The sequence below is a fragment of the Gymnogyps californianus genome, chromosome Z (assembly GCF_018139145.2).
Source record: "Gymnogyps californianus isolate 813 chromosome Z, ASM1813914v2, whole genome shotgun sequence".
NCBI classification, from domain to species: domain Eukaryota; kingdom Metazoa; phylum Chordata; class Aves; order Accipitriformes; family Cathartidae; genus Gymnogyps; species Gymnogyps californianus.
In genome coordinates this window covers 52647361-52674721 of record NC_059500.1, presented here as the reverse complement: position 1 = coordinate 52674721, position 27361 = coordinate 52647361, and the positions used below count along the sequence as shown (strand labels likewise).

At 36.2% G+C, this 27361-nt stretch overlaps 1 protein-coding gene across 1 annotated transcript in view; it reads right to left on the bottom strand.

The window, feature by feature from the left end:
• Window positions 1-27361, bottom strand: part of PTPRD (protein tyrosine phosphatase receptor type D) — a 329742-nt gene that overhangs the window by 96580 nt on the left and 205801 nt on the right. The window contains exons 12-21 of the mRNA XM_050913754.1: window positions 26930-27063; window positions 25534-25678; window positions 21809-22114; window positions 20645-20838; window positions 18651-18677; window positions 16430-16547; window positions 10769-11356; window positions 10242-10342; window positions 9079-9338; window positions 4250-4340 (exon numbers count right to left, since the gene is read on the bottom strand). Of these exons, the coding sequence (XP_050769711.1) occupies window positions 4250-4340; window positions 9079-9338; window positions 10242-10342; window positions 10769-11356; window positions 16430-16547; window positions 18651-18677; window positions 20645-20838; window positions 21809-22114; window positions 25534-25678; window positions 26930-27063 (1964 nt within the window). The remainder of the gene's footprint in view (window positions 1-4249; window positions 4341-9078; window positions 9339-10241; window positions 10343-10768; window positions 11357-16429; window positions 16548-18650; window positions 18678-20644; window positions 20839-21808; window positions 22115-25533; window positions 25679-26929; window positions 27064-27361) is intronic.

The window sequence follows — 27361 nt, the reverse complement described above, 5'->3', positions numbered from 1 at the left end:
CTTGCCTTCCCCACATGGGATCTTGTATTTTGCAATTACACAATTAACAATTCTGATGCATGTAAAACAACCTACTATTCACTCTGCTACTGAGACAGAAGCTTTTAATACTGATTACTTTAACAGCCCTTCTCATTGAAGTACATATTTCAAACACAGGCTACAGACAGACACGGAAGCAACCTATACCACTTGCATTCAAACTTCCTTAGCATTGAGGGCATTTGGATGTCACCCTTCGAAGATCTACACAGCCAACTGCTTTCCAGCTCTAAGGTTGAGTCTGTTCTCTGTTGCAGATATTTTACATTCATTTAACTCTATCAGTTGCCACGTTCCAACACAAAAGCTGGTACACTGCAATAGACCCCCTGAGCAAAAAAGAACTGGCCATAATTTGAGACTAGAAATCATTATTCATTACTCAAGGACTCTATTACAATCAGCAGTCCATATCTGTCTTTCATTCTTCCTAAACAGTTTAATGAGCAGCTAGAGTAAATTTGCATGGTATAAAAATGAGGGCAGTAGAGAACTGTAATATTAAGAAGATTTCTATTTAGTTGTTTTATTGAAGGTGACTCTCACATCTGTTAGTAGCTTCTGATGCCCCGGGTAGAGTTACTGAGGGCAGAACATGAGGCAGAAACTAATCCAAGTTTGTTCCAGGTTGCTTCAGCCTTTATAAGATCTGCTGAGGGAAGCACTCTGTGAAAAGTTTGTATCTATATGAAGCCATCTTTTATAAAGATAATAACAGCTATGCAGAGGGCTGAGCACTGACTATCCTGAAGCCTGCTGAAACACAAAGGTAGATATTCAGGTAATAACAATGTGATATGTATACTAACTGGAAGTCAGGAGCTGTAAGTACTGCAGTACGAGGAGAGGTATGTGTCTCGAGCCATCCTCAAAGATAATCGATATTTTCATTTATGGGTACAGTTTCCACTGGAATTTAAACTCATTTGTGTGGCCACCTCAAATTTTTTATCGTATGTTTCCAGATTACACCATATTTACAATTTAGATTTTAAACAACTCATAATAAAATATCAAAATACCGCAAGAGTACTGCAATCAAAATTAGATTGAGATTGAAAGGGGAAGAAAAATGTTTGATCTTAATTATTTCTTGCATTTGAAATAGTAACATAAAATGTATATATGTAGCAGACAGCAATACTGAAGTACTGTATTACAGTGGGTGAAGTGATCAGAAACTGAGTTTTGGCTATGAATGCTGAAAGTTAATTAGCCTGAGTCAAACAAAATGTGTTCAACTTTTTCAAAGGTGGTTATTCATCACCTAAGGCCAGCTAAACTTAGGTGTGCTTGTGTGTAGATAAAAACTTTGTCTGTGACACTGATTACACATGACTGAACAGACCTCAGGTGAACCTCTGGCCTCATTCATGTTTCATATATAAATGGGGTTGTTGCCAAATATCATTACTTGCACATATCTCTCCTGTTGTACTTTATACCAGGATTTCAATAAAATTACTGAATTGATTTAAGACTTAACATGCAGGCTTTGATTTAGGTTTTATTGCTCACAAATCCAAAGTAATCCTACTAGGCAATACTTACTGCAAATCATAATATTTTGCTTATATTTCATTTATTTACATGACATATCTATTTAAAGTCACTAGATCTCAAGATATTCAAGATAAAATGAAATTTTGAGTTAATAAAAAAGGATTGTATCTCTAATAACTATTATTTTCAGATACACAATATCTAGTCCATTGTCTGCTCTTTTAAGATTCTGCATCTCTCAGTTTCTTTCAGAGTTGAGATTCAAGGAACCAGGATGATTAGGTAACTACAATAAGCCTGGAGAGTCTTTTGGACTGGTCAGTTATGTACTGGAGGTAACACTCCAAAATAGTGTTTTCAGCAAATACTTTTCTTCTGACAATCTAAGCAAAATACTTGGAACATACTTCTTTGGAAAATCTATTGCCCAATCCTTTCTGATACTAGCCAGATATCTGAAATTGTACTAAAAAAAAAAAAGACATGCACAAATATCTTCACTTGACTGTCAGGAACTATTTGCTCGGAGAGTAGTGTGGTTAGCTTTGGTGGGTTTTTTTTCCAAATTTATTTATTGTGCCACTGCTTTCACATGTTTGTCAGGAATGGTACACCTAATAACAATATGCATGTATTTTCTAAAGCTGGAAGTAAAATAGTCTTTTAAGTAACAGAAAATGGATCAGTTAGCATGAAATATAGTTGCTGCCCGCTTTTGATTTTTCCTCTACTCAGTACTTACTATATGTATTGGTGGCAATTGTAAAAGATAGATCAAGGGGCTTAGTTCTTTATCAGAAACAATTTTCATTTTCCAGTCAATGCATATCTTATTTCTTCCACCATTAATTCTACAATGTAGTCTCAATTATATCAGCAGAAGTGGGAAACAACCCACCCTGACCCAAATATTTCTGAATTAATAAATGCTCTTTATCAATCTGTTATACAGATTAATGCACCGCAACTTGCAGGATGATTAAAATGACCCTTTGTTATGGGAATCAGCAGGACCCGTAGAATTTAATTGCCAAAAAGTTCAATGTCATCTGGCACCTATCCTTTAATCTGTTAAAGCTGCTGAATGTGACTACAGTCATTGGATGTTAAAAGTGGGTGGTAATATTAAATCAGTTTTCCTTTACTATATGGATCTTGCTGTCAGAGTTCTACTGTTTAACTGTATTTGATGTCACCTAGGACTATGATCATGAGCTGATGGCATTTACAATCCAAGTTCTTTTAAAAGGAAGAAGTTAATAGATCAAAGCAAGTCATCACTACAATTGAATCAAATGAGATGATCACATAAATCAAACTGGTCAAGAGGAAACAGGCTTCAATCAGTCAGTCAGCAGTAACAAAACCCATGCCTTCCTTTGAACAGTTGTTTTTAATCTTCTGATTAAGGATTCTGTGTTGCTGTACATACTCTTCTTTGCCTTTTCTGATCAGAAAACAGACTAAAGACTGAATGACCCCTGTTTATATTTTGAAAGCTTTCTACAGCAGTGTTAGTTTGGTGAAGATGTTTATTTTCCTTACATTTTGGTACAAACATTGAAATTGATATCCATTTTGTCAATGGGAAGAGGGAAAAAAAGCCTTGTGATTACTCGCAGATGATCATCACTTTCCAGTGATTGTATTATGGGGAAGCATATGGTGAAGCATCTCTGTAACATAAACCTCTTGAATCCATCAAAAGAAAAATGGAAAAATAGACAGGATCCAGTCAAAAGATCACTAAATCAGGAGTAAAGAAACTGACTTTGATCTCTGGTCTTTGAATTACAGAGATATTACATGTACAAATCAGCATAGCATCTGAATGAGATCTAAAATCTTAGCCAGATACAACAATAATAACACCACCACCTGTCTTTTGTACAGGGCTTTCATATGGGGCTCTCAGAAGAGCTTTACAGTAATAAATATTAGTATTATTCCAAATTTACAGATTGAAAGAAGAAAGACAAGTTCACATGAGCTATATTGTCCTTCAGTAAAACAGAAGACAGGACTGAATGCTGACACTATATTTCCTGGAATTATTATTATATCAATAACATCATGAATTGATTTCTAGTATTATTGAGCTTACTGCTAAAATGAAAGTACTTCCACGCTTTGGGTTAATGTCATTTATAGTGTCAAATGACGACACATTATTGCTCTTTCCTACTTCATTTATTTCTGAGCACAAACTGTCAGTAGAATGGGGACTACTGTAACAGATTACTAACCAGAAGCATTACAGTATGTGAGAATTGGGTAAAAACACCACAAGAAGGTCAAATGTTAAATTGCAGTGCAAATTGCAATTTAGCATTTGTTACAGGCTTAGTAAACAGCCCACTAATGAACCAGACCTTTATTAGAGTTCATATCATTGGTGATTAAGCTTTTGCTGACAACTAATTTCACCTCCTGCACTTTTGCATTACGCTTTACAACAGGAAAAGAATAAAATATTAATGCCAACAAAGATCAGACACTTTGTGTGCTTTATTGCAACTTAATGTCTTTATTGTCTTCTAATTTAAGTAATTTGAACTTTTGTTTCAGTCCCCACAGGCTAATTCAAATATAAATATAAAATATCCTGACAACCAAAATTTCTAAAACTGGTGAGTTAATCACATACCACTAATAAGACTGTTTCTTTAATAAAGGAGAAGATGACAACAAAAACATACAGTACCTCATCTAGTTCCATTTCATCTGGACTCTCCCATGGTTTGATAAACTTTCCACGAGACCTCTTCAAAGGCACAATAACTATGTAATAACCTCTGTAAAGGAAACAGTTAGACAAAAGTGAAGTTGAAGGGAAAGGAATAGATAAATTGATGGAGTAGGTGTCTGTTCAGAGGAACTTAAGAGAACAGCAGCATGTTGAGAGCAAACTTTTGCACATTATTATGCCACTGCAGCCTTTCAAACCTAGCTGTAAAGATTCATACTCTTGAAACCATATCCAGTGTAAAACATTTGACAAATAAATGGCACCAATTACCTGCCTTTTCATGTAAACATATAAATATGTATAAGAAACTTTAATTACAATGTTCTAAAATGCCTACATGTTTGGCTGCAGTTTATTATTTCACTTGAAATACAAGAGCCATGGGATATTTGTGCCCTGCCACCATCACACTGGGAAAAAAACCCAAACCTCTAAATTGAAACATATTACCATATATTTAAATCTCAATTATCACCCCATCTTCCCCCATTTTCATGTATAATCAGAATAGTAGGTTAACATAATGTGTTTGTTGATGCCAATACTATTATAAACAGAAAATAAAGAAGATGTAGCATACACTCCACCCACACGCTCTTTACTTTTGAGTATCAATCACCATCAGCTTTATCTACTTAAGTATTCTGTTCACAGTCATAGACAAGAGAGCTTGATGTATGCTCTCTTTACAGCTAGGATTTGCAAATTACACATATCAATTTTCCTCAGAAACATTTTCCTGAAAATATCTTTCTCCTCCCCCCCATGGAGACTAGTAAATTATACTTTCTAGTATAATAGAGATATGGCACTTTCCTTCTTTCCTTCACAAAGCCTGGATACATGTCAGGCAGATCCATAATTTCACATTAGTGTGAGGAAAGAAGCAGTAGAATCACAACAGCAGGACATCCAGGATGGTATAATATACATCTTCTTGATAAACACACTTGTCAAGAAGTCAAGCACTCTCCATCTCAGAGGAGAGGGAAAGAAGCTGCTCTCCTTTGTTTCTAGTAACAACAGAGCTTATTAAGAAGGTGTCTCTGGCTGTCCATTATGGAAGATAATTTTAGTGTCTCATGGACCATCTTCTTCTCTTCTAGTCTGCCATTTTTTACAGCCTATTCAACTTTCTGCAGCACTGACTATTCATTTTACTCACGCAATGCAGTTGAAAAACCTAAAGTAATTAACGGAAGAGAGTCTACAGAAAAGGACTTGCCTTACAATTGTTCAAAAACTATCTCAGTCTAAACCGACTCTATAACTATCTTTCTTCCATACCAGTGCACGCCACTGGTCCATTTTAATGGTTTCTTCTTAATTAAAGCTCCTTCCCATAACAGAAATGTAACAAAACTTTGGATTTTTAACTACTGTAGTAAATGCACGCATTTATTAATTGTTGTGTTAAGAAATTTGAGAAATTTCTCTATGGAAAGGCTGAGCTCTAACAGAAGGTGCTGGAAATAAGAAGTGTTGGCCACAGATTTTTAACTGCTGCTCACTTGCTGTATTCCAGTATTTAAATAAGATCTGTAGCATGCATTCTTATAGTAACAATAGGATAAATCATCTTTTACACTGATGTTCTTATTCAAAACTAGTAAGGCTGGCTGAACCCAGATTTTAAACCTGAGTATGTATTTTAAAAATTCTTTGATTATATGAATAATAAATCCTAGTGAATGCTGGTTTATCCACATACACAATATCCACAACCTACATACACTTTCTTTATCAGATGCCTAAGAATCAAGACAAAAGGTAATTGAGAATTGGCCCTTATATGTCTTTCAGACATCGAAGATACATCTGCTGGATGAACTGCACAGCAGTCTCTTACTTATCCTTTTTTTTTCTTCTTTTTCTTTTTTAAGGTAACAGAGTGTTCATTTTTTTTTTTTTTTGATCAAGGAACATCCAGCATGTAAACGTTACTTTCACACTCTTTCACATTTTCTTCATGCATGCCTCCCACTCATAACTTTGATCATCCACTAAGACTTTCAGCACATACAGAGTGTTTTAAAGCTGAAAGCACAAGTCCATCAACAGCAAGCAGAAAAATGAAACTGTTCAGATAAATATACAGTGCTGCAAATCGTAAAGGACAACAAAGTTCTGTTATTTCTAGCTACCTCCAGAAAACGCAGCATCTCTTGAAAAACGTGTTTTATTATTTGCTTGTTTGTTTCGAGGGCTTTTTTTTTTGGGGGGGGGAAGGGTAAGAAATGGAGAGTTTGCTTGGATATCGCTTGAACTACTGAGTATTACAAAGGCCAAAGTCTTCCATAAAACTCTGTTTTTACCTAAGACTTTGCAAAGATGGAAGAGATTCAGAGAAACACGAACAGTTCTTTACACATAAAAATTGCTTTGGATTAGTCCAAAATACTACAGGAAAGTGAAGAAATTGCTCACTTGAGATGACTCCAGCAAAAGAGATCCAGTTTACCTAGCATAAGGTGAGTTCTGCTCCAATTTCTATGCTGTATCACCATCAAACATTGAAATAATGAAAATTACTTCTACCATCTTTAATAAATCACAAAGGCTCTTATAGTATTACCCTCAATCCCATTAGTATTTACCTATAATTCATTAGAGCAAACCATTAACTGTTTCACCTTCTGTGTAATTAGTATTATTGAAAGATTCTCAGTGTATAGTACTTCATAGTAATAGAGACAATCATGAGCGTATAATGTACCCATAGAGGAACAGCAACTGTCAACATAACTATTACACAAAATTGTTCTTCTCATACAAAGACTATAGCTGCAATAATCTTACTTATTCTAGCAAGCATCAGGTAAGCTTTTTCTGTTCAATATGTAGTTGCTTTGGTATGCCCGCTTCCAAGGGTCAAGTCAATCTTTTTTTTGTTGTTTTGTTTTTCTATTGCAAGCTCAATCACATCTTCTTAGGAAATAGATACAGGAGGAGGAGATACATTATTTGCAACACTGGCAGTTGGACCCCATAGGTTTAATGTACCTTTCCTGATGTCACTTAGCATCTTTCATTTTTTTTTACACTACACAAAAGGAAGTGCATTGGCTCTTTTTCCACTGCTATCTTCTGTTATTGTTTGACCAGCTACCCTGCACTTCTTTCTCTCTGTGAATGCTCTGCCTCATAAATCTTTTTTGACTCATCCCATCTTCAGTCTTCCTTAGCTGCATTTGTTACTGACCGCATCTTACTCAATCTAATGATAATGGCTACATTTTTCAGTTTTTCATCCTTTTAATGTCTCAAAGTCATTGCTTTCTTGACCTCACCTGCCTCAAAATCCTCAGTCAGTAATGAAAAAGGGGAGAAGCTTTCTACAAAGCCATCAGTAAAAATCCACCAGGGAGAGGACAAGTTGAATCCCCAACAATATTTAATGACTTGCTCATTTTCCTCCCCATTTCCTTTACATTACACATGGGAACCTTATAGACCAACAAGAATCACTATAAGCAAAGCAATAACATGTATTGATTGTACCATGCTTCATGTTTTCTTGGCAAATCTTTTTTGTCTAACCTTTCTAATCCCTGCTGACCGTGTGCTGTCAGCTCTTTAGTCCTATTTCTGCTGTTTAAAACTCCACAGCACCTTTTCCCCCCAAATCTAAGTAACCTCTAGTAAACCCCCTGCCAAATTTTTCAGCAAAATCTGTTTTCTTTCTGGGATCAGTGGAGAGGACTTAAGATTTTTCTTTTAATAAAAACCTTCAGAATTAATTCATCTGAATTAATATAAGTGCAGTAACAATTCTTTAAAACTCCACATAATTCTGGAAAGTACTTCAAGGTGCTGCAGCAGGGCAGCTACCCATTGATGGTTTTGAACAACCCATACGTTGTTCAGAACACAGCTGGCTTCCTTAATCCCTCTTTGCTATTTGAAATCAGTGAAGAAACACAAAAGTACTCGGAGAAACAACTACAAACTGAAGGACAATCCTTCTCCATGTATTTCCATCTAGATTTTACTCAGTCTTACATACTTGCCTAAGTGACATACTTGTAGAATAGTTGCAGTTGGAAGGGACCTACAATGATAGTCTAGTCCAACTGCCTGACCACTTCAGGACTGACCAGAAGTGAAAGCAAATTCAGGGCATTGTCCAAATGCCTCTTAAACAATGACAGGCTTGGGGCATTGATCACCTCTCTAGGAAGCCTGTTCCAGTGTTTGACCAACCTCTTCGTAACGAAATGTTTCCTAACGTCGTCTGAATCTCCTCTGATGCAGCTTTGAACCATTCCCACACATCCTGTCACAGGATACCAGGGAGAAGAGCTCAGCATCTCCCTCTCCACTTCCCCTTCTCAGGAAGCTGCAGAGAGCAATGAGGTCGCCCCTCAGCTTCCTTTTCTCCAAACTAGACAAGCCCAAAGTCCTTAGCTGCTCCTCATAGGACATTCCTTTCAGCCCTTTCACCAGCTTTGTTGCCCTCTGCTGTACGCATTCAAGTACCTTAACAACAGAATCGGGCATTTGTTCTTGTTATATTTCATGCCATTGATGATTGCCCAATGCTCCAATCTATCTAGATACCTCTACAAGGCCTCTTGTCCCTCGAAAGAGTCAACAGCACCTCCCAGTTCAGTATCATCAAAAATTAGTCCAATATTAGTCCAAACACTACTGCAGAGTGCTGTACTCCATACTGTTATGAAGAATAAAGTCCTGGTCTATAACTACAGCTCTAGATTTTATTAACAGTAAGAATAATCATCTTTCTGGAGTTAAAAACAATAGTATGTCATTCATTCACTCACTTTATATTTTCATTTGAAGGTACTTCTGGAAGTTCCACAGTTATCATGCCATCTAAGTTGGTCTTTCCAATGAAGACTGGCTTGGTGCGAAGCACGTCTGGTGCAGTCTTTGCTGTCACTCTGTGCTGAAGACCCCCAGCACTATTCCCTCTGTTTGTCAGCACAAATGAATATGATGTCTCTGGCTTCAAGTTAGTGATCAGCTTTTGAGTAGCACGTCCATCAACCTCCACCACCATCTTCCCATCATCATAAAGGATCTAAGTTAATATATAAACCGAAGGTGGTTTTGGTTACTAAGAGAAGGCAACTGATACTGTCACATTGAATTCAGGAATGAACCTAGCTATAAATTTAAAATGAAAGTTAGTGGGCATTTTAGGCTGTAAGATAGTACTGAATTCACTACTGCAATTAAACTTCTTGCTTTCAGGGGAAAAAAAGAACTACTAAAAACATTAATTTAGAGCAGTGTAAGCACTTCTAAAATCTGATTTCACTTATTCAAATTCAGTAGTTTTGCTTGAAATCAGTATTTATATCAAGGCACACTTGTTGTTAAAAGTACCTTGACTTTTTCATTCAGACTCCTTATTCAGAAAGGTTTTTGCAACATCTGGTTCATAAAATACTGCTCTTCTCACTTGCCACTGCCTGAGATGACACAAGTGATGAAGAATGATGCAAAAGAAATGCCAGCCAGACTGCAGGTTACATTGAGTCTCTTTATCTGGCTAATGCTACAGTTAGTGGAGTAAAAGAGTTATTACACCAAAATGTGTTGTTGTAAATGTGAGGAGACAAAAACCAAAATGGTATTGAGTTTACAGCCACTACAGAAATGACTAAAAAAAAAGAAGAAAATTATTCTTTTCTTTCACTGTTTTCTCTAAAATATAGTAGCAATGAACTACAAATTAGCAAGGTGTTCATACCATGCATAATAACCAGTATGAGCCTGACTCGGAAATACTGCCACAACAGTGGAAAGCTCATATTGCCGAAGGAGTGAATTTAACAGCTTGGGTCAATATTGCTGATTAGTTTGTATTCTTAAATACAGCAATACCAAAAAAATCCACATGTTCAGTAAGCTACTTAACCAGGTGAATGACATCCTCTAGTTTCTGTATTTTCTCTTGTACAAATGCAAAGTAACTTACTTTGAAAGGCAAGGCTGAATTGTAATTTTCTGGAATTTCCCAGCACAGCAAAACAGAAGTCTTCATTACTGCTTTAACATGAAAATTTTTTGCAAACACTGCTGGAAAAAAAGAAACAATGTATATAAACAACATCTTGGAGCTTAGATCTTGTCATATTTCCACCGCTACCTGGGAGTATTAGCTCTCCATTTAGGTCAAAAAACAAGGATTCAATTCTCCTACCTGTTTGCTCATATTTAAATATCACATTTTAACTCATTCTCACTCTTATCTAGTGACAACCCAACACGTACGTTTTCCTTACCTGAAAAAATTGTGAAGATGTTAGCCAGAACTTGCTTGGCAAGGGACAACTGAATTCTAAGGCATCCAAAACATATTAAGATTTACATACTTTACCTTTTGTGTTTGATGAACCTATTTTTATGAATGGGCCGGTCAGTTTTATTTACAGCTTCAAAAACACTGATATCCAAAGACCGATACTCCTTTAAAGGTCAACGCCATAAGCAGACAAATCCTACCTTGATCCACGGGTAGTGTCCTGAACTGGACACTTGGACTATATGGACCAGGCCCTTTGCTTGTGTGGGCACGTACTTTTACATCATATGTGGTATCTGGTTTTAAGCCAGAAAGTGTCATAGTGGTATCAGCAGGAACAACAGGGAGTTCAACTGGCTGGTAAGCAACATTGATATCTCTGTACAAGATGGTGTATTTGGTGATAATGCCATTTCTCTCTGCCATGAGTGGCATCTGCCAAGTTAATTGAACTGATGTAGAAGTAGAGCTTTCTGAGTGGAGATTTTGGGGAAATCCACTGGGTACCTCTTCAGGAACAGAAATCTCTTTAACCATCTCCTCCCCAAAGCCCACTTTATTTCTAGCTGAGAGCCTGAAGACGTAAGAAGCTCCTTTGTGAATGTCTGTGGCTGTGAAGTGATCTTCCTTCTCTGAGAACTCCATGGTCGTAAATGTATCCACGTCTTTGCGACCAAACTTCAAGCGATAACCCTGCAGCGGGCCAAAAGTGTCCACAGGAGGGTGCCACTGAATTAGAGCCGTGTTCATCTGTGTGTGGCTAATCACAAGCCGAGGTTTGCCTGGAACTGTAGCACAATGTTATTTAAAGATGATAAATACAAACAGGATTGCATGTACAATTCTTGAATTTAGTTTTAGCAGGAATAGGGATAAATTTTCTCTTCCCTCACTGTTACTTCCACAAATTACTGTCTTATGAAGAAATAATGTCTGCCTCCTGCACTATTGAGTCATACAGTATAACTAACTATGAGAGTAAAGCCATTTACTGTTTGTTGTCTTCTTCCCTTACCATTATTTCTAAATACAGAGAACATTCAGAGGCACAGGACTTAGGAACACAAGTCAAGAAGTAAAACTTCAAACAGACACCTTATGAATGGTTCTGTCTCACTTACAAATCCTTGCTTGCAAAAAAAGAGTATTGTCATAAGTATTCATTAATTTAATCCAAGGCACATTTCTGCCATTCCTGTAAATGGAAAAATAATTAATGATAACAATAGTAGTAGTAGTAATAATAATGGAGAAATTCCAAGTTTCTAGATGTGTCTAACACAACTTTTGCCATTGATAGTTAAAATGTGGTAGAAGGGAAGTCAGACCAACCTTGTCATCAACAATCATTACTACGTATGACAGAACCCTATCATTCCACTTTCCATAGACAAATCACCTTCAGCATGGGCTGTTTCAGCTTGGAGTGGTAGCGCAGTTTGGAATTTAATTTCTTGATTGTCGTGGCTTATCACATATTAATTAGTTTCCAGCATGGTCTTGGTGTACGTGAACTGGATTTCTTCTGAAGAAGACCAAATTGGAAGCTCTTCTTAACCTGCACACCAGATACACTCAAATCCTTAATTGGGACCAATTGGTCCAAACTGATGATTTGTCTTTCAGAGAAGTTCAGACTGTAAGTGTGGTGAGGACATTCAGTCTAGAGGATCAAATTAGCCCTAATCAAGGGGGAAATCGCATTATACAACTTATATTGTGTACATTTTTGGAGTCCCAATATAAATTGCTCTCATTTACTGTTTCTATTTAATTTATATATTTATTTGTATTTATTCAGTTATTCATATTCATTTATGTACATGCATATCATTTATATTTTCATTAATATTTCTATTTCAAAATAGTCTGTTTCTATTACAATGACTTATTTGACAATAAAGCATATCCATAACTATTTAGAAATTTGGTGTTCATTGTGTACCAATGCCTGACAGGTCAAGAGGCTGGAATAGTTTTGGGAGTAGTAGTGCCACGATAAAATAGTCTTCCATGAAGACTAATTAGTTCCATCCGCATTCAAAGTCTTCCCATGTGAATGTAACTGCTGCACTGTAAGCTCTGGTTCCTGTATTTCAATACTTCAATGGATTTTATTACTTATCTTCAGTTCTCAGGCACCCAGCAAATCAGATTCTTATTGTCAGAAGTTTTGACTACCTTTCCATAATGAATTAGGAATAAGGAGGGAGGAATGACATGGCTTGAAGAAAATTCTGCATTTAATAAGCTCTTTCCTCATCATATCTCTCATAAGTCATGACACTGCTTCTAACTGCATAAGAATTATAGCTAGTTTTTATATAAATATTCCAAATATCCTTCCTTTTAAATGTCTAGTTCACCTGCAAGTATTATTCCCAGGAATTTTGTAAGTTTTTTCCTACACTTTCTGCTGCATAAAGAATATCTCTCTGACTAGTTCTGACTTTTCCTCATTGATTATTACGAGCCTTTATGGAACAAAGAAAAGGCTGTGAAGGCCTTTTGCAGGCCATGTTTTTCTTTGCATTATAACTATTACTGAAACCAGTGGAGCATATGAAAGAGAAGAAGAGTCCACACAAACAGAATAATAACTCCTTCAGCTTTCTAGAGGAGAGACTGCTGGAAGGTGTCACTAAATTATTTTTGTGATAAATTGCTTTTTTTTCTTGTGGCAGACCTCACAGTTAGAACCATTTTTTAACCTTTGTGGTAACTACAAAGAAAGAAATTACTACTTGCCCTTGATCAGAACAGGGGAACTAATAAAGCTTAGTTATCCAATAAAACACCCTGTTATTAAAATGGTAAATAACAGTAACTTTTTTTTTTTTTTTAAATATGGAGCCTATCTGATTTTCCAAAGTGTATGAATTTCCTTTTGGTTAACGTGCAATTATTGATAGAGAAATATTTTTTTTTCTCTCTCTCTCTTTTTATTTCCAGATAGCTTTCAGTTTACATTTTCTTTTTGTATGATCACTTGTGAATATTACAGTCTTGTGGGACAAACAGTAGGATTCTGTGCAGTCCTATATACAGTAGCATCATGGAATAGCTCTATCTAGAAACTTCTGATAATAATACCTGAATTTGCCATAAGCCCAAATGAAGTGAAATTGCCCATGAAAAAACACATTCTCTGATCTAGTGAAATCCACCTCTGTTACTACACAGCAAGATATCCCTCACACACCCCTTTGCAACAGTCATCACACCAAATAGTTGTGATGGCATGCCATTACTAGTAGAAGCTCATGCAAACTGCCTTTGCCAAATTACCCAAAGTAATTTGTTTCTGTTAGCTGCTATACAGTACACCACTGTCTTAATGTAAGTTTTCTCCTCTTAGCTGAAATCTGTATTTCAAGAGTGCTGTCTAGCACAGAGAGTAAATTCTAAATAATGGACAAGCTGTTGTGCTATGAGATTCTTCAACTACTATGACCCAGAAATTAAAAGTCTCATTAAATTCTCCATAAAAACTGTATGATATCACTGACTAGTAAGTCTTAATTTTTATCAAGGTCTTGTTAATCACATATTTTGTAACGTCTGCCCCAAGTAATTTAAAATTTTCAAATACTTTGACTTGGAAATGTTCATTAAAATTTTTTCTTCCATCTGATTTCAAAGAGTAGGAAAGGAAACTGAATATAAGACAAAACCACACTCTGGAGTGAAAATATTAACTGCATTCAGTGACTTCACTAATACATGCAGTTACCATACTGTAAGCTCACTTACATTTGGTGAATCTTTCCCATCTAAAAATGTAAATGATGCTTTTATACCACTAGCTGGACACAGCTGAATAGTTATTTATCATCTGAATAACTTATGAATAGTAAGCTTCTCCAGTAAACATTTAGACCTTTATTCTCCTTTCATATCTCTTATGGATATAATCTCACTCATTCTAACACAGCTGCACCTGACTTAAACCTTAAAAAAATCAGACTAGAAAGTCAGATCCTTCATTTGCTTTATTGTAGTATTTGAATAGCACATTTTTAGGAAAAAAAAAACCAAAGGAAACTCTCAGAGAATAGGAGGGTGTATTTCAGACCTACAAGCCCCTAGTATTAACGCATCATTCGTTCACCTGCCTGATGTATTCTCATAGAAAGACAGTGAGCTGGAAACTCTTGGTACTGACTATATTCATTGTCTCCTTTTTCAAAAACCTGCATATGAATTTTCCTTACAAAAAGAGCTTAACCACAGCAAGCTGTAACAGCAAGTGAAGAGGTGTTCATACAACCTGGACTGTAGGGAGGAGAAAAATGGTAACTAGCTGTTATCCTAGACACCAGGAAAAAACATTACTTGTCCACAGGGTGAAGAAAACAGGAAGAACAGTGTAGTATGTATCACATTTACAGGTATGCCTCATTCTCAATTGCTCTTCAGTCACTCAGGGGTTTATGGGACACTGGATTTGTTCGTCTTTCGAAAGCAGAAGCATCAGAGATCTTGGAAAAGTCAACCATGAATAGTCAATAAGGACTAAATGTACAGAAGCTTTAAGTTTTGCAAGCAGGTTTGCATAGCCTATGTTTATGTCTAGAAACTAACCAAATCATAATCTATATAATTGTGTTTATTTAAATTGGGGACTGAACTTTAAAAAGAATAATTGATCAAGCGTCTTCTTTCTTAAATCAAGTTCAAATGCAAGCAAGAAGTATGTATCACTTTTTTTCCCAGACCATGACAATTCAGGAAAGATAAGAAGTTGGAGGCTAAGTTTCAGCATCAGTCAAAAGTAACGACTAGAAGGTACTCTAAAGTCTGAAATGAAACTATACGATATCTCTAGCCACCAAGACTGAGATTTTTCCAAGGAAGCTGATGAGACAAGGACATAGATATTTCTGATATTAGTACAAGTTGTGCTTTACATTCAGTGATTGTTTTAAAAACTGAGTCAATCACTATAAATACAAATACATATGCCTTTTGGACTTTATATATTAGCATGAACAATACATTGTTATTAAGAAAGCTCGTAATGGTGCTGCAAAGGTTTCCATATGATTGTAATGGAATATCCTTAACGGCTACACTACAAAACCCAGAAAATGAACACCTACAGGCTGTGAACACCTGTAAGTGAACACCACACTAAGGCTCTGGTGCCATCATTTGGTTAAGCTGTGCCACAGTGAACCATTTAAATTTAAAAAACCTTGTTCTTCATCTGAAAGCAATTCAGTTGTCCCACCAGTGCTAACTGAATCAGCTGAATTGGTCATGCAGCCAGATACCCACCATCTAGTACCACCTGTGATCAAATGCAGACTGAACACAGTGGCATGGAGTATTTTGCCACAGTTTATGCAACAAATTGCCACTGAAGCAATATGGGTTTCAGGGTTTCACAGGTTGGAGTTTCATTCCATTTTCTAATTCTCTGCTTTAATAATCACATTCTTCTGAGATAAGTTGTGACTGTCACACAGATAGGTTCTTTCAGTGTTCTTACTGACAGGCAGCAGTATTGCTGCTCTCACAAAGATCAGGAAAGCCCTTCACAAGTTTTTCAAATATTCTTCTCAGCTCTGAATTTCTATTTTTTCCTCTCCAAGAAGACACCAATCAGAATAGAAGAGCTAATAGAAAGTATAAAGTTAAGTATTACATTTTGGCTGCATCTTGAACTGAGAAAGAGACAAAGGGGGACGCTGGTTCTGTTTTTATCTAACAAAGTGACGGGCCAAATACTGAAACAGAAAACCCTACATCCTATAAACACCTTTTACACAACAGGAGACTTCCAAATAGTAGGAACAAAACACTAGCAGGAAAAGTAAAAGAATTTATTCAGAGATTAATGAGTACGTGAGTATTACCTGCACCAGTAGTAGATATGAGTTTGGGCTTGCTGCGTGCTCCATCACCTTTTGTCGTATAAGCTGTCACAGTGAAGGAGTATGTAGTTTCAGGCTGAAGCCCAGAAATTATCATTTCCTAAGATGAAATCAAATAAGAACAATTTATTAAAAACAGATTGTTTTCCAGGAAAGCATGGAATCCTTCAGACAACCCCTCTATATTACATACAGTGCACACGCTTTTGTGCTACTGGCAGTGATAGCAAGCATTTGAAAGCATCAACAGACTGTTCTGTGTGAAATACTTCATAATGCAAGACGTTTCACTCACTTAAGCAATAAAAGACAGCACACTTCTAAATAGCATGCCTCAGGTAGTTTAAGGCACAAGGCCAAAGGCTTAGTGGTATGAACAGTGAATAAAGCCTTCTGAAATACCTTGCCTGAGGAATACTACTGACATTGTGAAATGCATGCATATGTAGATATGAGAAACTCCATTTAACTTAGTCATTTACAGCACATCACTGATATAGTTAAAAAATGCCTAGTAACAAGAGTGTTGCATTTGCATCCACACTTTGTAAGTAATGATGGTTTAGCTGAACAAGAAAGCCTTGTTACTTTCATAACACTTCCATTGCAACCTGTGTCACTGGTTGGATTGTGCATCTAAATATCTCAGAGGACTCCAGAAACAACTCACTCTTCAGGTCTAAAAGAACTACCTAAAACACCATTAAAAATCTGGTCAGAGAATAAATCTGACGGCCCTCAAACAAATGACAGCAGCTACAAAACAAGTAGCTCTTCAGCTAGCACAAGTGAATGGGAGCAAGATCAAACTGTAAGTGTCAAAGCAAAGGGAATCTTTTTACACATGCGCGTGCACACACACGTATACACACATGGAAGATGGTGAAGGGCCAGCCACCTGAAATGAACTAAACTTACATCATGCTATAAGGGCAGCCAGAGGAATTTAAGCCTTGACACTCACAATATACATAAATCTTATATGCAAATATAAAAGGATAGTATTTGGAGGCAACTGACTGGCCCAAAGTTCCTGACTCATCAGCTTCCAGTCTGTAACCACTGGACTACTCCTTTGCATTTTCACATGCCTGAACGGATTTACACTAAATTTCACTGCTGCCAGAGAGATGGTACATTGACGTGTCTAGAATAAATAGCAAATGTGCAATCACACACCCCTCAGATGCAACAACCGTAAAAGTTAATACAAAAATTATGGGTCGGACTATCCACAGTAAATGGATTTTTCAAGATAGTGGGTATGAGCTTAGTACAGAAGTGATCAGAATTTGGCATTGTATTTACAGTCAGTTATTAACAATATAGAAATAACAAGGTTATGATCAGAACGAGTGGGCAAAACAGCTCAAATAAAATAAAAGCACACTAAAAAAACTACAACCCCCCCCCTCCTTAGACTCTCTCTCAGAATTGAATTGACCCTAAAGGCCAAAATCAGTAAGACAGACTTCTCAGCTTTCATAAGGAAACTGCACCTGATATTAACAGAATAAAATTGTAAAAGGCAAAAAAAAAAAAAAAAATTGCCATCCTTTTCAACAGTGATGAAGATATTAGCCTCATCTAAAACAAACAGTACTTCATGGTGTAAAAGATATGATTGCATGTAGTGTTGTCATTTAAAAGTATGATTTGGATACAGCAAACACTATTACTTAGGCATAAACACTGCAGGGCATTTGGCTTTCCTGATAGCATACAAAATACATTTATCAAATTACCAAAAAGGAAGCACAATTAACTTCAACTTTCAGCTACACAAAAAACCATTAACCTTAAAATGAATACAGAAAAATCTGACTATTGCTGCGCAACTCTGAACCACTTTTGTTTTATTTTTCTAACACTTTCTTGTAAAGAGGAAATTGTGAGGCAAAGTCAGTGACAGACATCAAAAAGAAGAAAACACGAACCAGTTCTGTACATTTTGGCATCATGCTAAACCCCAGAACAAGCAAGCAACAGTAACCCCCACTCTCCCTGGGCGGGGGGGGAAGTGCCACAAGGGAAAAACCTTTGATGTTAGGAGCATGCGTTTGTGCAAATGACAAATAAAAAGAAAACCAAAGAAAACTCAAAAAAATAAAAGGAGGTTACAGGCAAACAAGCAAAAAGAAAAAAAAAAAACAAACCCAAACCCAACACACAGTGTTTTTCCGGCCAGTCAAAAACTACTCACATGTTCAGTAGTATCATCATATTCCCACTGATTGAGAGTAAAGAATGTTGGAAGGAAAAACAAAAGAAATAAAGAGATTTGTAGCCTGGTTGAGGCAATGTTTTCTTCTTAATAGTAAAATAAATATGAAAGATGTCTGGAAAAATCATATTCAATTTGAATTAATTGTGTAAAAATCACATAGAATTTTGTTACTATAATCAGGCCAGGCATTTTTAATTCCATTTCTGCTCTCCCTAAAAAACCAGCCACTTCTCTTTCCTTGAAAGATGAAAGAAGTAATGAATCCTCTTGTACCATGTACTAATATTTTATAATAGATTGTATGAGTAAAAGCTACCGAGGCAGAATTAAAGGCTACCTGGTTTATTTAATCATGTTACTAGGCTACATGCTTGAGTTTCCTAAATGAATTCAATGCCTTATTTAAATTAATAGTAGGATTTTTTTAGTCTTGAAACCTAACCACACTGATCTTTTACCATCAAGGTCTTCATACCTGCACAAGCCCTGATCACATGTATCATAGAAGTATGATAGGCAGGAAGGAGTGGTGGGAGGAGAAAGGAGGTGACTATCCAGAGTGAACGAATGGCAAACAGGCAGGTCAAAACTTGGCAAAAAAAGAAATATGACTTTTGCCTTTATGATATTTGGGCTCCAATATCTCATCCAGTGTCCTGTTTCTGACCTTCTAGTGTTTAAAAATATTTTAAACTACTACCACACAGAGGTTGAAAGTGAAAATCTGTGCAAGGAAGGAGAGAACCAAAGTGCAGCTGCATCTCCTTTTCTATCTCCTCTCCCTTTTCCCTTTCCTTTCCCACCTCCCCACCTGTTTCCCTCTTTCTCTCCACTGAATTTAAGCTGTAAGAACACCACGTTTTGCAAAATAGGTAAGTAAGTACATATAGATAGACAGACAGACTGGCAGGTAACACCACAACAAAGATGTCCAGGAACAGAGATAATACTTTGAAAATAGGGTCATCAGCAAAATGCAGGTGTAGGAGACCCGTTCTCAAAAAAGGTATCTGCAGAGCTGAAATTTAGAACCAAGACTGGAAGAAGAAACAAAAGAAGCTAAATTCATTTATTTATTCACATAAAATGCTTAAGAGGCAAATTTAACCCTTTATTTTATGCTAGGTTGATAATTTCTTATCATTTCCAGTCATTCCAGTCATAAATTGAGAGCTAGCAGTGAGATGTGTGTACTTCATAATAGTTTCAATTTAGGATGATTCCTCCAGCAGCAGGAGCTTTGGGAATCTTCAGTTTTACAGAGCACTAGTGTATCCCAATCAGTAAAATCCTATTTTTAGAAGCTTTTCAAACTTCATGTGATCAGGCTTTTGTTTCCATCATGTCTTAGAATTTATAAAACAGACAGGCGATTTTGCAATATAAGTAACCCCATACCTATTTAAACTAAGCTCTTCATTTTATTGCACAGTTACGGGTATGAATAATGACGAGTATAAATACCTCGGTGATTTCTGAAGTTGCACTAATAAATTAATTTCCTGTGAAACGCATGGTGAGGTGGATACATGCTAATGACAGAAACACTGTAATAATGGGCTAACACAGGCTTCTAATGATTCTAGGTTCTCCACTGAAACAAAGAAATATTGGGTGGGTGGATCAGGCAGTGCATAGTTTGCTACATTGACTGTGACCTGGCTCAGATCACCCTGATGCTTTAAAACTTCAGAGCATAGGTACAGGGTGAAGTCTTCAGGTTTAAGGGAGCCAGCAGAATGATACAGCTCAGCGTTTAGTTGCACGCCCATACAGAAAAGGGTGCCTAGGTTTGGCCCAAGATTCTTTAAACGTAAATATTGTGGAAAAAAGTTGTTAAAAGAGAGATAAAAAAAGTTAGCTGGTAGGGTGAAATATGGAAAGAAAAAAAAAGGCAATTCTGTATAGCTCTCCAGTACACAAAATGTTTTCACTGTGACCTAGAAAAGAACATAAAATGCCCTAATTACCTGTGAATCAGCCAGCATGATGTCCTTCAGCATGGGCTGACCTTTTGGCTCTCCATTTTCCATCCTCACGTAGTGGACCTGGTATCCTCGGATCTGACCATGCTGCTTATTGGGTACAGGTGAGCGCCATGACACTTTAACAGCAGTAGAGTTGACAGCCTCTACCTCGACTTTGCGAGGAGGACCACTAGGAACTGGAACAACATCATTGGACAGAAGAGAATTACAGGCACCTGTCCCACCCAGGTCTTTTGCTTTTTTTTTTAAAAGGGCAGACTCACTATGTTTTCTTTGAAGAATACAAATTGTTCAACAAATGAAAATGCTCAACCAATCTGCTCTACCTTTCAGTGAAAAGATCAAAAAACATGACTGATGCAAAAAATGGAAGAAAAAAGAGTATTAGAGAAATAGAAAAACATGTAAAAATGTACAAAAGCCAAGGAAGATGCTTTGAGCTTCAAAGCATTATAGTACAAAGAGATATTTTAATCATTGAAATAATACTAATACTAATAAAACCACAAAAGATTTCAAAAAAAGTTTCCCTTATTTTTGTTTGCTAAGTTCTTTGTTTCGTTTTTTTTTTTTTTTTTTCAGTAGTATAAAAAGGAGGCTGATAATAGGGCTGTCTTCTGTCACTTTCAAGCATGGAAGAAAAGAAAATGTGTGGAGCATCAGTTTTCCAAGATCAAAAACAAAACTAAAAAAAAAAAAAAACAACCCCCCAAAAAAACCCAAATCAAAAAGCACAACATGGAACAAGAAAGCAGTTTAAAAAAAAAAAAAACAAACCTGAAAAAAATTTCATAGACATAAGTGTTTAAAAATAACAATGACTGTAAAATCAAGGAAAAGGCAGAAAGATTTTCCTCTGAGAGTTATTTTTATGTTAAAGGAGGAGCAAGAAGGATATATATGGGCTCAAAGGGGTAGCAGATTCATGTCACTCACAAAAAGGTACTTTCTGTTAAAAAAATTAAATATGTCAAATATAAAAATGGTGTAGAAAGGACAAGTCTTTGATTAAAAAACTCAAAGGGTGATAAAATCTGTGATTTGGGAAAAAAGAGGAGCAGAAAAAAATACTGTTAGGCTATACAAAAGACAGCAGATCAACAGAGAGTCATAGAGGCGCAAACTGATGTAGTGGAGGCAACATACCATCTTCATCTGTCCGAATCAATACTGCTAAGCTCTCTGGGCCAGGTCCAACATCAGTGTGGGCAGTCACAGAGATCCGGTACTCAGTCCATTTTTCCAGCTGTTCCAAAAGGTACTGGGTACTGTCCGAGGAAATTCCCAAAATTTCATGGGGCTTGACATCTTCTCCATCAATCTCAATGTACTTGATGGAGTATTCAGTGATAATGCCGTTCTGTTTTTCCACCGGTGGAGGTTTCCAACTTACCAAAATGCTAGTGGAGCTGGGGCTTGTGCAACTAATGTCTTGAGGAGGAGCTGATGGCTCTAATTTCAGTAGTGGGTTAAAGGAGGATTTGAGTGAAAGGATAGGAGTGATTGAAAAAAATGAACAAAAGAAAAAAAAAATAAATAAAAGACAACCAAATGAAAATAAAAAATAAACCAAAAGAAGTAGAAACTTAAAAATGCAAAACATCAGATAATCATATGCACCTTGGCTTATTAACATGAGGAAACTGAAAATGAATAGACCAACTAAATGGTGAAAAAGGATGTAGGGGAAATACATGAAAATGAAACCTCAAAATAATATTACCTACCTGTAATTAAAATTCTTCTTGAAATAAAACAAAAACGTGACACTTCTATGACTACTGATCTATCTTTATAATCATTGCAATTAGTGCAAGCTATAATATTTTAAATGACGTGACATGTATTTACTTACAAATTTGGACATATCCCCTTCAAGTGGGTTTAATTTCTTTGAGAAAAAATCTCTTTTTACAGAACTCCTAAAAACTTGCAATAATTGCTAGAAATTGCTCCATAAATTACCATTTTTTTAGCCTCCCCACTCTCATAAACAAATTATTATTTTTTCAGTTTTTTTTTTTTTAACTGAGTCTGCCTGGCACAAGTCAACCGCAAATTACGTTTAAATGGAAAGCATTTACTGAAACATTGTAGCCAACATACTAGGAGCATGCAGTCAATAGAAGACGAAGAAAGTCTTAGTCAAAGATTTACCTACCAGGAAAAAGTGACAGGCTTGTTGATTCTGACTGTAACTTGTACTTACCCTAGATCAGCTGTCAGTTTTATTTTTTTAACTCCTCTTGGAGACATCTTTGCTAGCAAAGAATTAAATCCTACCAGTAATGTAGGTAACTTCTATAGGAAAAAAAAAAAAAATCTACCCCAAAACAATGTGTCAAGAAAGCAGGTATTCATTTTACAAAGAGAGTTCACAAGCTCAGCACATCAGAACGGTGAGAGATTCTGACTTTGTTTCATCTCTTGTCACCAGCACCAATCTTCCAGAGCAAAAGCGCCCACATTTACTGATTTGTACTTGAAGGAGTCTGTTAGCATATTTACCTTTTCCGGGCTCCAGAGCATTTAAGCATGTATGTCATTCCATTGCTTTCAGTGAGGCAATTCAAGTACTGAAAGTCAGGTATGCATTTATGTGCTTAAATGCACTTTGACTTAGCAAAGTCTATGCTTACTAACTGAGATCATTCAGAGCGCTAAAAAAAGAGCTATAGTTCAAATTCACTGGCAGAAGTAGTGGATGTGGACTCCTTTCCTATTTCTGCCTTCTCTCTTGTAAGGAAAACATGAATTTTGGGTGCAAGATCTTTATGGCGCCTTTTTTCTTTTTTTTTTTTTTTTTTTTGGTCTACTATTTTCTTCCCATTTCTTAAGGGAAAAAAGAAACAAATGGATTTCTGGTACTTATACTAGGCACATCAAACAAAATTAAAGCAAAGAGAAGGCCTAGGACCCTGCTGTGACCTATTGCATTTACACATGTATCTTTTGGTTCCCTACAGCTTTTCTACAGGGATCAATGGCTTTTTACTCAGTATGGTACACTGCTCTTCCGAGGGGAAAACAGGAGGGAATGTACCAGCATTTCAACTAACTAAGGAGGTGGATGGGGAGACAGATGAGAATTATCACATTTGGGATTATTTTTTTTTTAGGCTAATTCAGTAATCAAGTACTCAAAACCTGTTCGTCCCCTTCTACCATTGACTTGCGCAGGAAGTAAAATACAAGTAAAATGTCCCTTAAGGATCTTATATGTAAAGAAATAAATCCCTGTAACATCTTCCTCTGAAACCAAGATGGAAGGCAATAGCGTATTCTGGTGCATATTGCTAATAAACTCATAGAAGTTAATTAATGTCTAATCCATTATACTCTGAAAATGCAAAATATTGCATTTATGTAACTAAGGATAATCTGTAGGCTACTTGTGTAACCGGTTTTATTAACGCATATCCACAATTGCAAAAATACACAATTTTTGCAAAAAAGATTTTGCAATCTTTATAGCAAGTAACCAGGGTCTGCCCACTGAAATCAACTGGATTTTCCTACTATCTGAAGACATAAGGCTGAAAAAAGTGTAACATATTCTAATATTCAAGAAGGGAAAAATGGCAATGTGCTTATATATGGAACATGCAACCTTGGCCCCTAGATGTTTGTTTTGTATGCACAGTCTAAGCAATCTTCACCCAATATAAAAGAATAAGCATTCTAAATAGCTGAAATGGCTCCCAGAACAAAGAAATACCTTTTTCTTTATCAAATTATTGATTCTGGATTACTAAAATTAAAAGGTGTCTTGCCACTATCTCTAAAACTAGCCTTGTGTTATATAATAGTCTTTTATGCTTATTCTAAATGCCTTAGAAATGCTTCAGAAGCACACTTAGCTTTGGTTAAAGGTCTGCAGCACTGTGTCTCCAGTCACACTAACTACTATTAATATATAACACTAACAAAGAATGATAGTATAATCACATCTGTCATGACTGCAAATCAAAAAGCATCATGTCATTTGAGATTCTGAATTTTCTGTTTTGAATAATATTACTTTAAGAAAAGGCCATTTAATTTAAAACAAATACAAATAGAACTGTACTAAGTTTTAAAATGACACAGTGTAATGCAAACTGTCAGTAAAGCATAACTTATCAGGCAAGAGTAGCACTTCTGGACATCAGCCTTGAATATCTGATTGTTTTAATTAAGTCTTAATTTAAATATTTTAAAATGTATATATAAATCCCTGACAAATTTTTGCATCTCATTTGCAGACAAATGTGATGAGTTTCATGACATTGTTTCCATAAGCATCCAGTGAGAAAAAAAATTTTCTACTGGTGTAAAAAATGACCGAACATCATAAAAAGCCTAGATTAAAAAATCTAACTTAAAATTAGAATGATTAGCTACTACAGAAGAACAGTTATGAGGAAATTTTTGGTACAGTCTGAAATATTCAACCTGACCCACTCGACAAATTTTTTGTACTTCAGGGAGATGCTGCAGGAACAACCTAGTATTACAGGAAATCTACAGACTGGGCAGGTGGAATATTAAGGGCGGAGGACTGTTATTAATATACATCTATTGCATGATAAAACATTTTATCCTATTATAACATAAAATAAAATATTATTATGACAGCATAATATTGTCTCCTTAGACACTGGTTTACAGAGGTTTTTTTGAAACTATGTAAGCGCCACTCATATATTAAGCTGATCACAATACACCTACAAAAATACACATTTTAAGCATTCTTTTGCTGTATTAAGCACCATGAATGCTGTATTTTTATTATTTTGCCTTTTCGCTGTTCCTGCCTCTCTGGGCTCTGAGATTAATCTCTTCGAGAAATACAAGACAAGGGAATAAAGTTAGCAAGGAAAGACACCTACTGGACTGCATGGTTCTCGCTGAGATTTCTGCTGTCGAAGCACCCAGGCCTTGTGGAGAACGTGCAGCTAGACGGAATAAGTACAAGCTGTTTGGCCTTAAGCCTTGCAGGCGATAAGATGTAGTAGGTTCAGTGGAAACGCGTTGCTAAAGGTAGGTAATAAGAGGATGTCTTGATTAATATTCAGAAACTCTGAATTCCATATGTTGCCTATAGATGACATGCTTTTATACTCTGATGATAACCCCATTGAGAAAAATTTAAATTCAAGAAAATAAACAAAACCAAACTAAACCAAAATAAAAATGAATACATTATGTTTGACAAACACACATTAAGGAACAATATTCTTTCAAGTCGACAGCTTAATGGGTGAAACTCAGAGCCAGAAATATTGTTTGACTGTTTGAGGAAGCAACAGCTGTGTATAAAGTACAAAAGGCTTTTCAGACAATAGCACATGAACAAAGCCTTACCTATAGTTATCTCTTATGACAGTGAACCACAGGGTTTTATAATGTGAGTAACGTTGGGTTTAACGTCATAGTCAAATTTGTGTTCTAATTATTAAGAAGCAAATTCTTTCAAAGGGCAACTTATTAAGCAGGGGCCTGCATCCTATTTGGAGGTGAAATACAGATCTGGTTCCCTTCCACAAAATAAGCTTATGCATTCAGAGTATATGTGTGAAGCCGTCATAAACATAAGCTCAGTTGAAGCATCAGCAATGAGTTGATCATGCAGGAGAAATCAATGAGCCTGACACTCTCCTGCTGCCTTCTGAGACTGCTGGCTTTTTTCTTTTGTCTGGGAAACCTGGCAATATCATACTATTTCCATATCAGAAGAACAGTTTATTCTGAAGTCTACAGTACTAGCACAACAGAGGCCCTCAAACTGAAAATTGTTTAAGAAATAATGGTACAAAAAAAGTCCATAGCAGGTTTTTATCTTTAGAAAAAAAACATATTTTCTTCTCAAATATTATTGAAAGATTAGAGAAGCTTAAGAACTCTCTTACATGGTGGCTAAGAGAAACAAAAATTGTCTAAGGCTGAAAATAGACTTCAAAGTCCAAGTATAAGTGCAAAAAATCTCAATGAGTCCATAACATGCCCCAAAATACTTCTGCTTCCAAGCCTTTGTAGAGGAACAGGCTTGGAGAGACATGATGAATGTCTGAAACCTGATGCAACTTCTGCAGATGACTCATTGCAAACAACACCAAAGTTCCACTGGCTGGTAACCATCGACAGCAGTTTCAGCTGTTTACGTACTCTCAATCTATTGTTATTTGTACTAAAGAAAGCTACTAATCCATCAATTCTAAACCATTGCAGCATTTTATGTCTGACTCATTAAGGAGTATTTAAAAGACGTATAGTCTTTTCACTTACCTCCTCCCCGTGCTCCCCGTCTTTATAAACCAGTTCATAGCTGGAAATGGTATCAGAGCGTGGAGGTGTCCAGGAAAGTAATATGCTTGTTTCAGACTCAGGTTCTGCTTTGAAGTTCAGTGGCTGACCAGGCACTAAAGAAAAAGTTGAGCAGTGTTGCCAATTGTTTATTTGGCTAGTTCAACACTTATCTTTCAAACCTTTCAAACTATTATCTGAATATTTCACACAATATTACTTTTATTGAACTTACTGAACTTAAACAAATTGATTAACTGTACTATGAAATAAATTAATCTGAGCTCAGAAAAAGAATAATGATATATTTAATTCACACATTACAAATTATCAAGGATTTCAAATAAATGCTTTGCAGTGTAAATAATGCACACAGAACTGAAACACAACTGAACAGAAGCCTGGTGATGAATA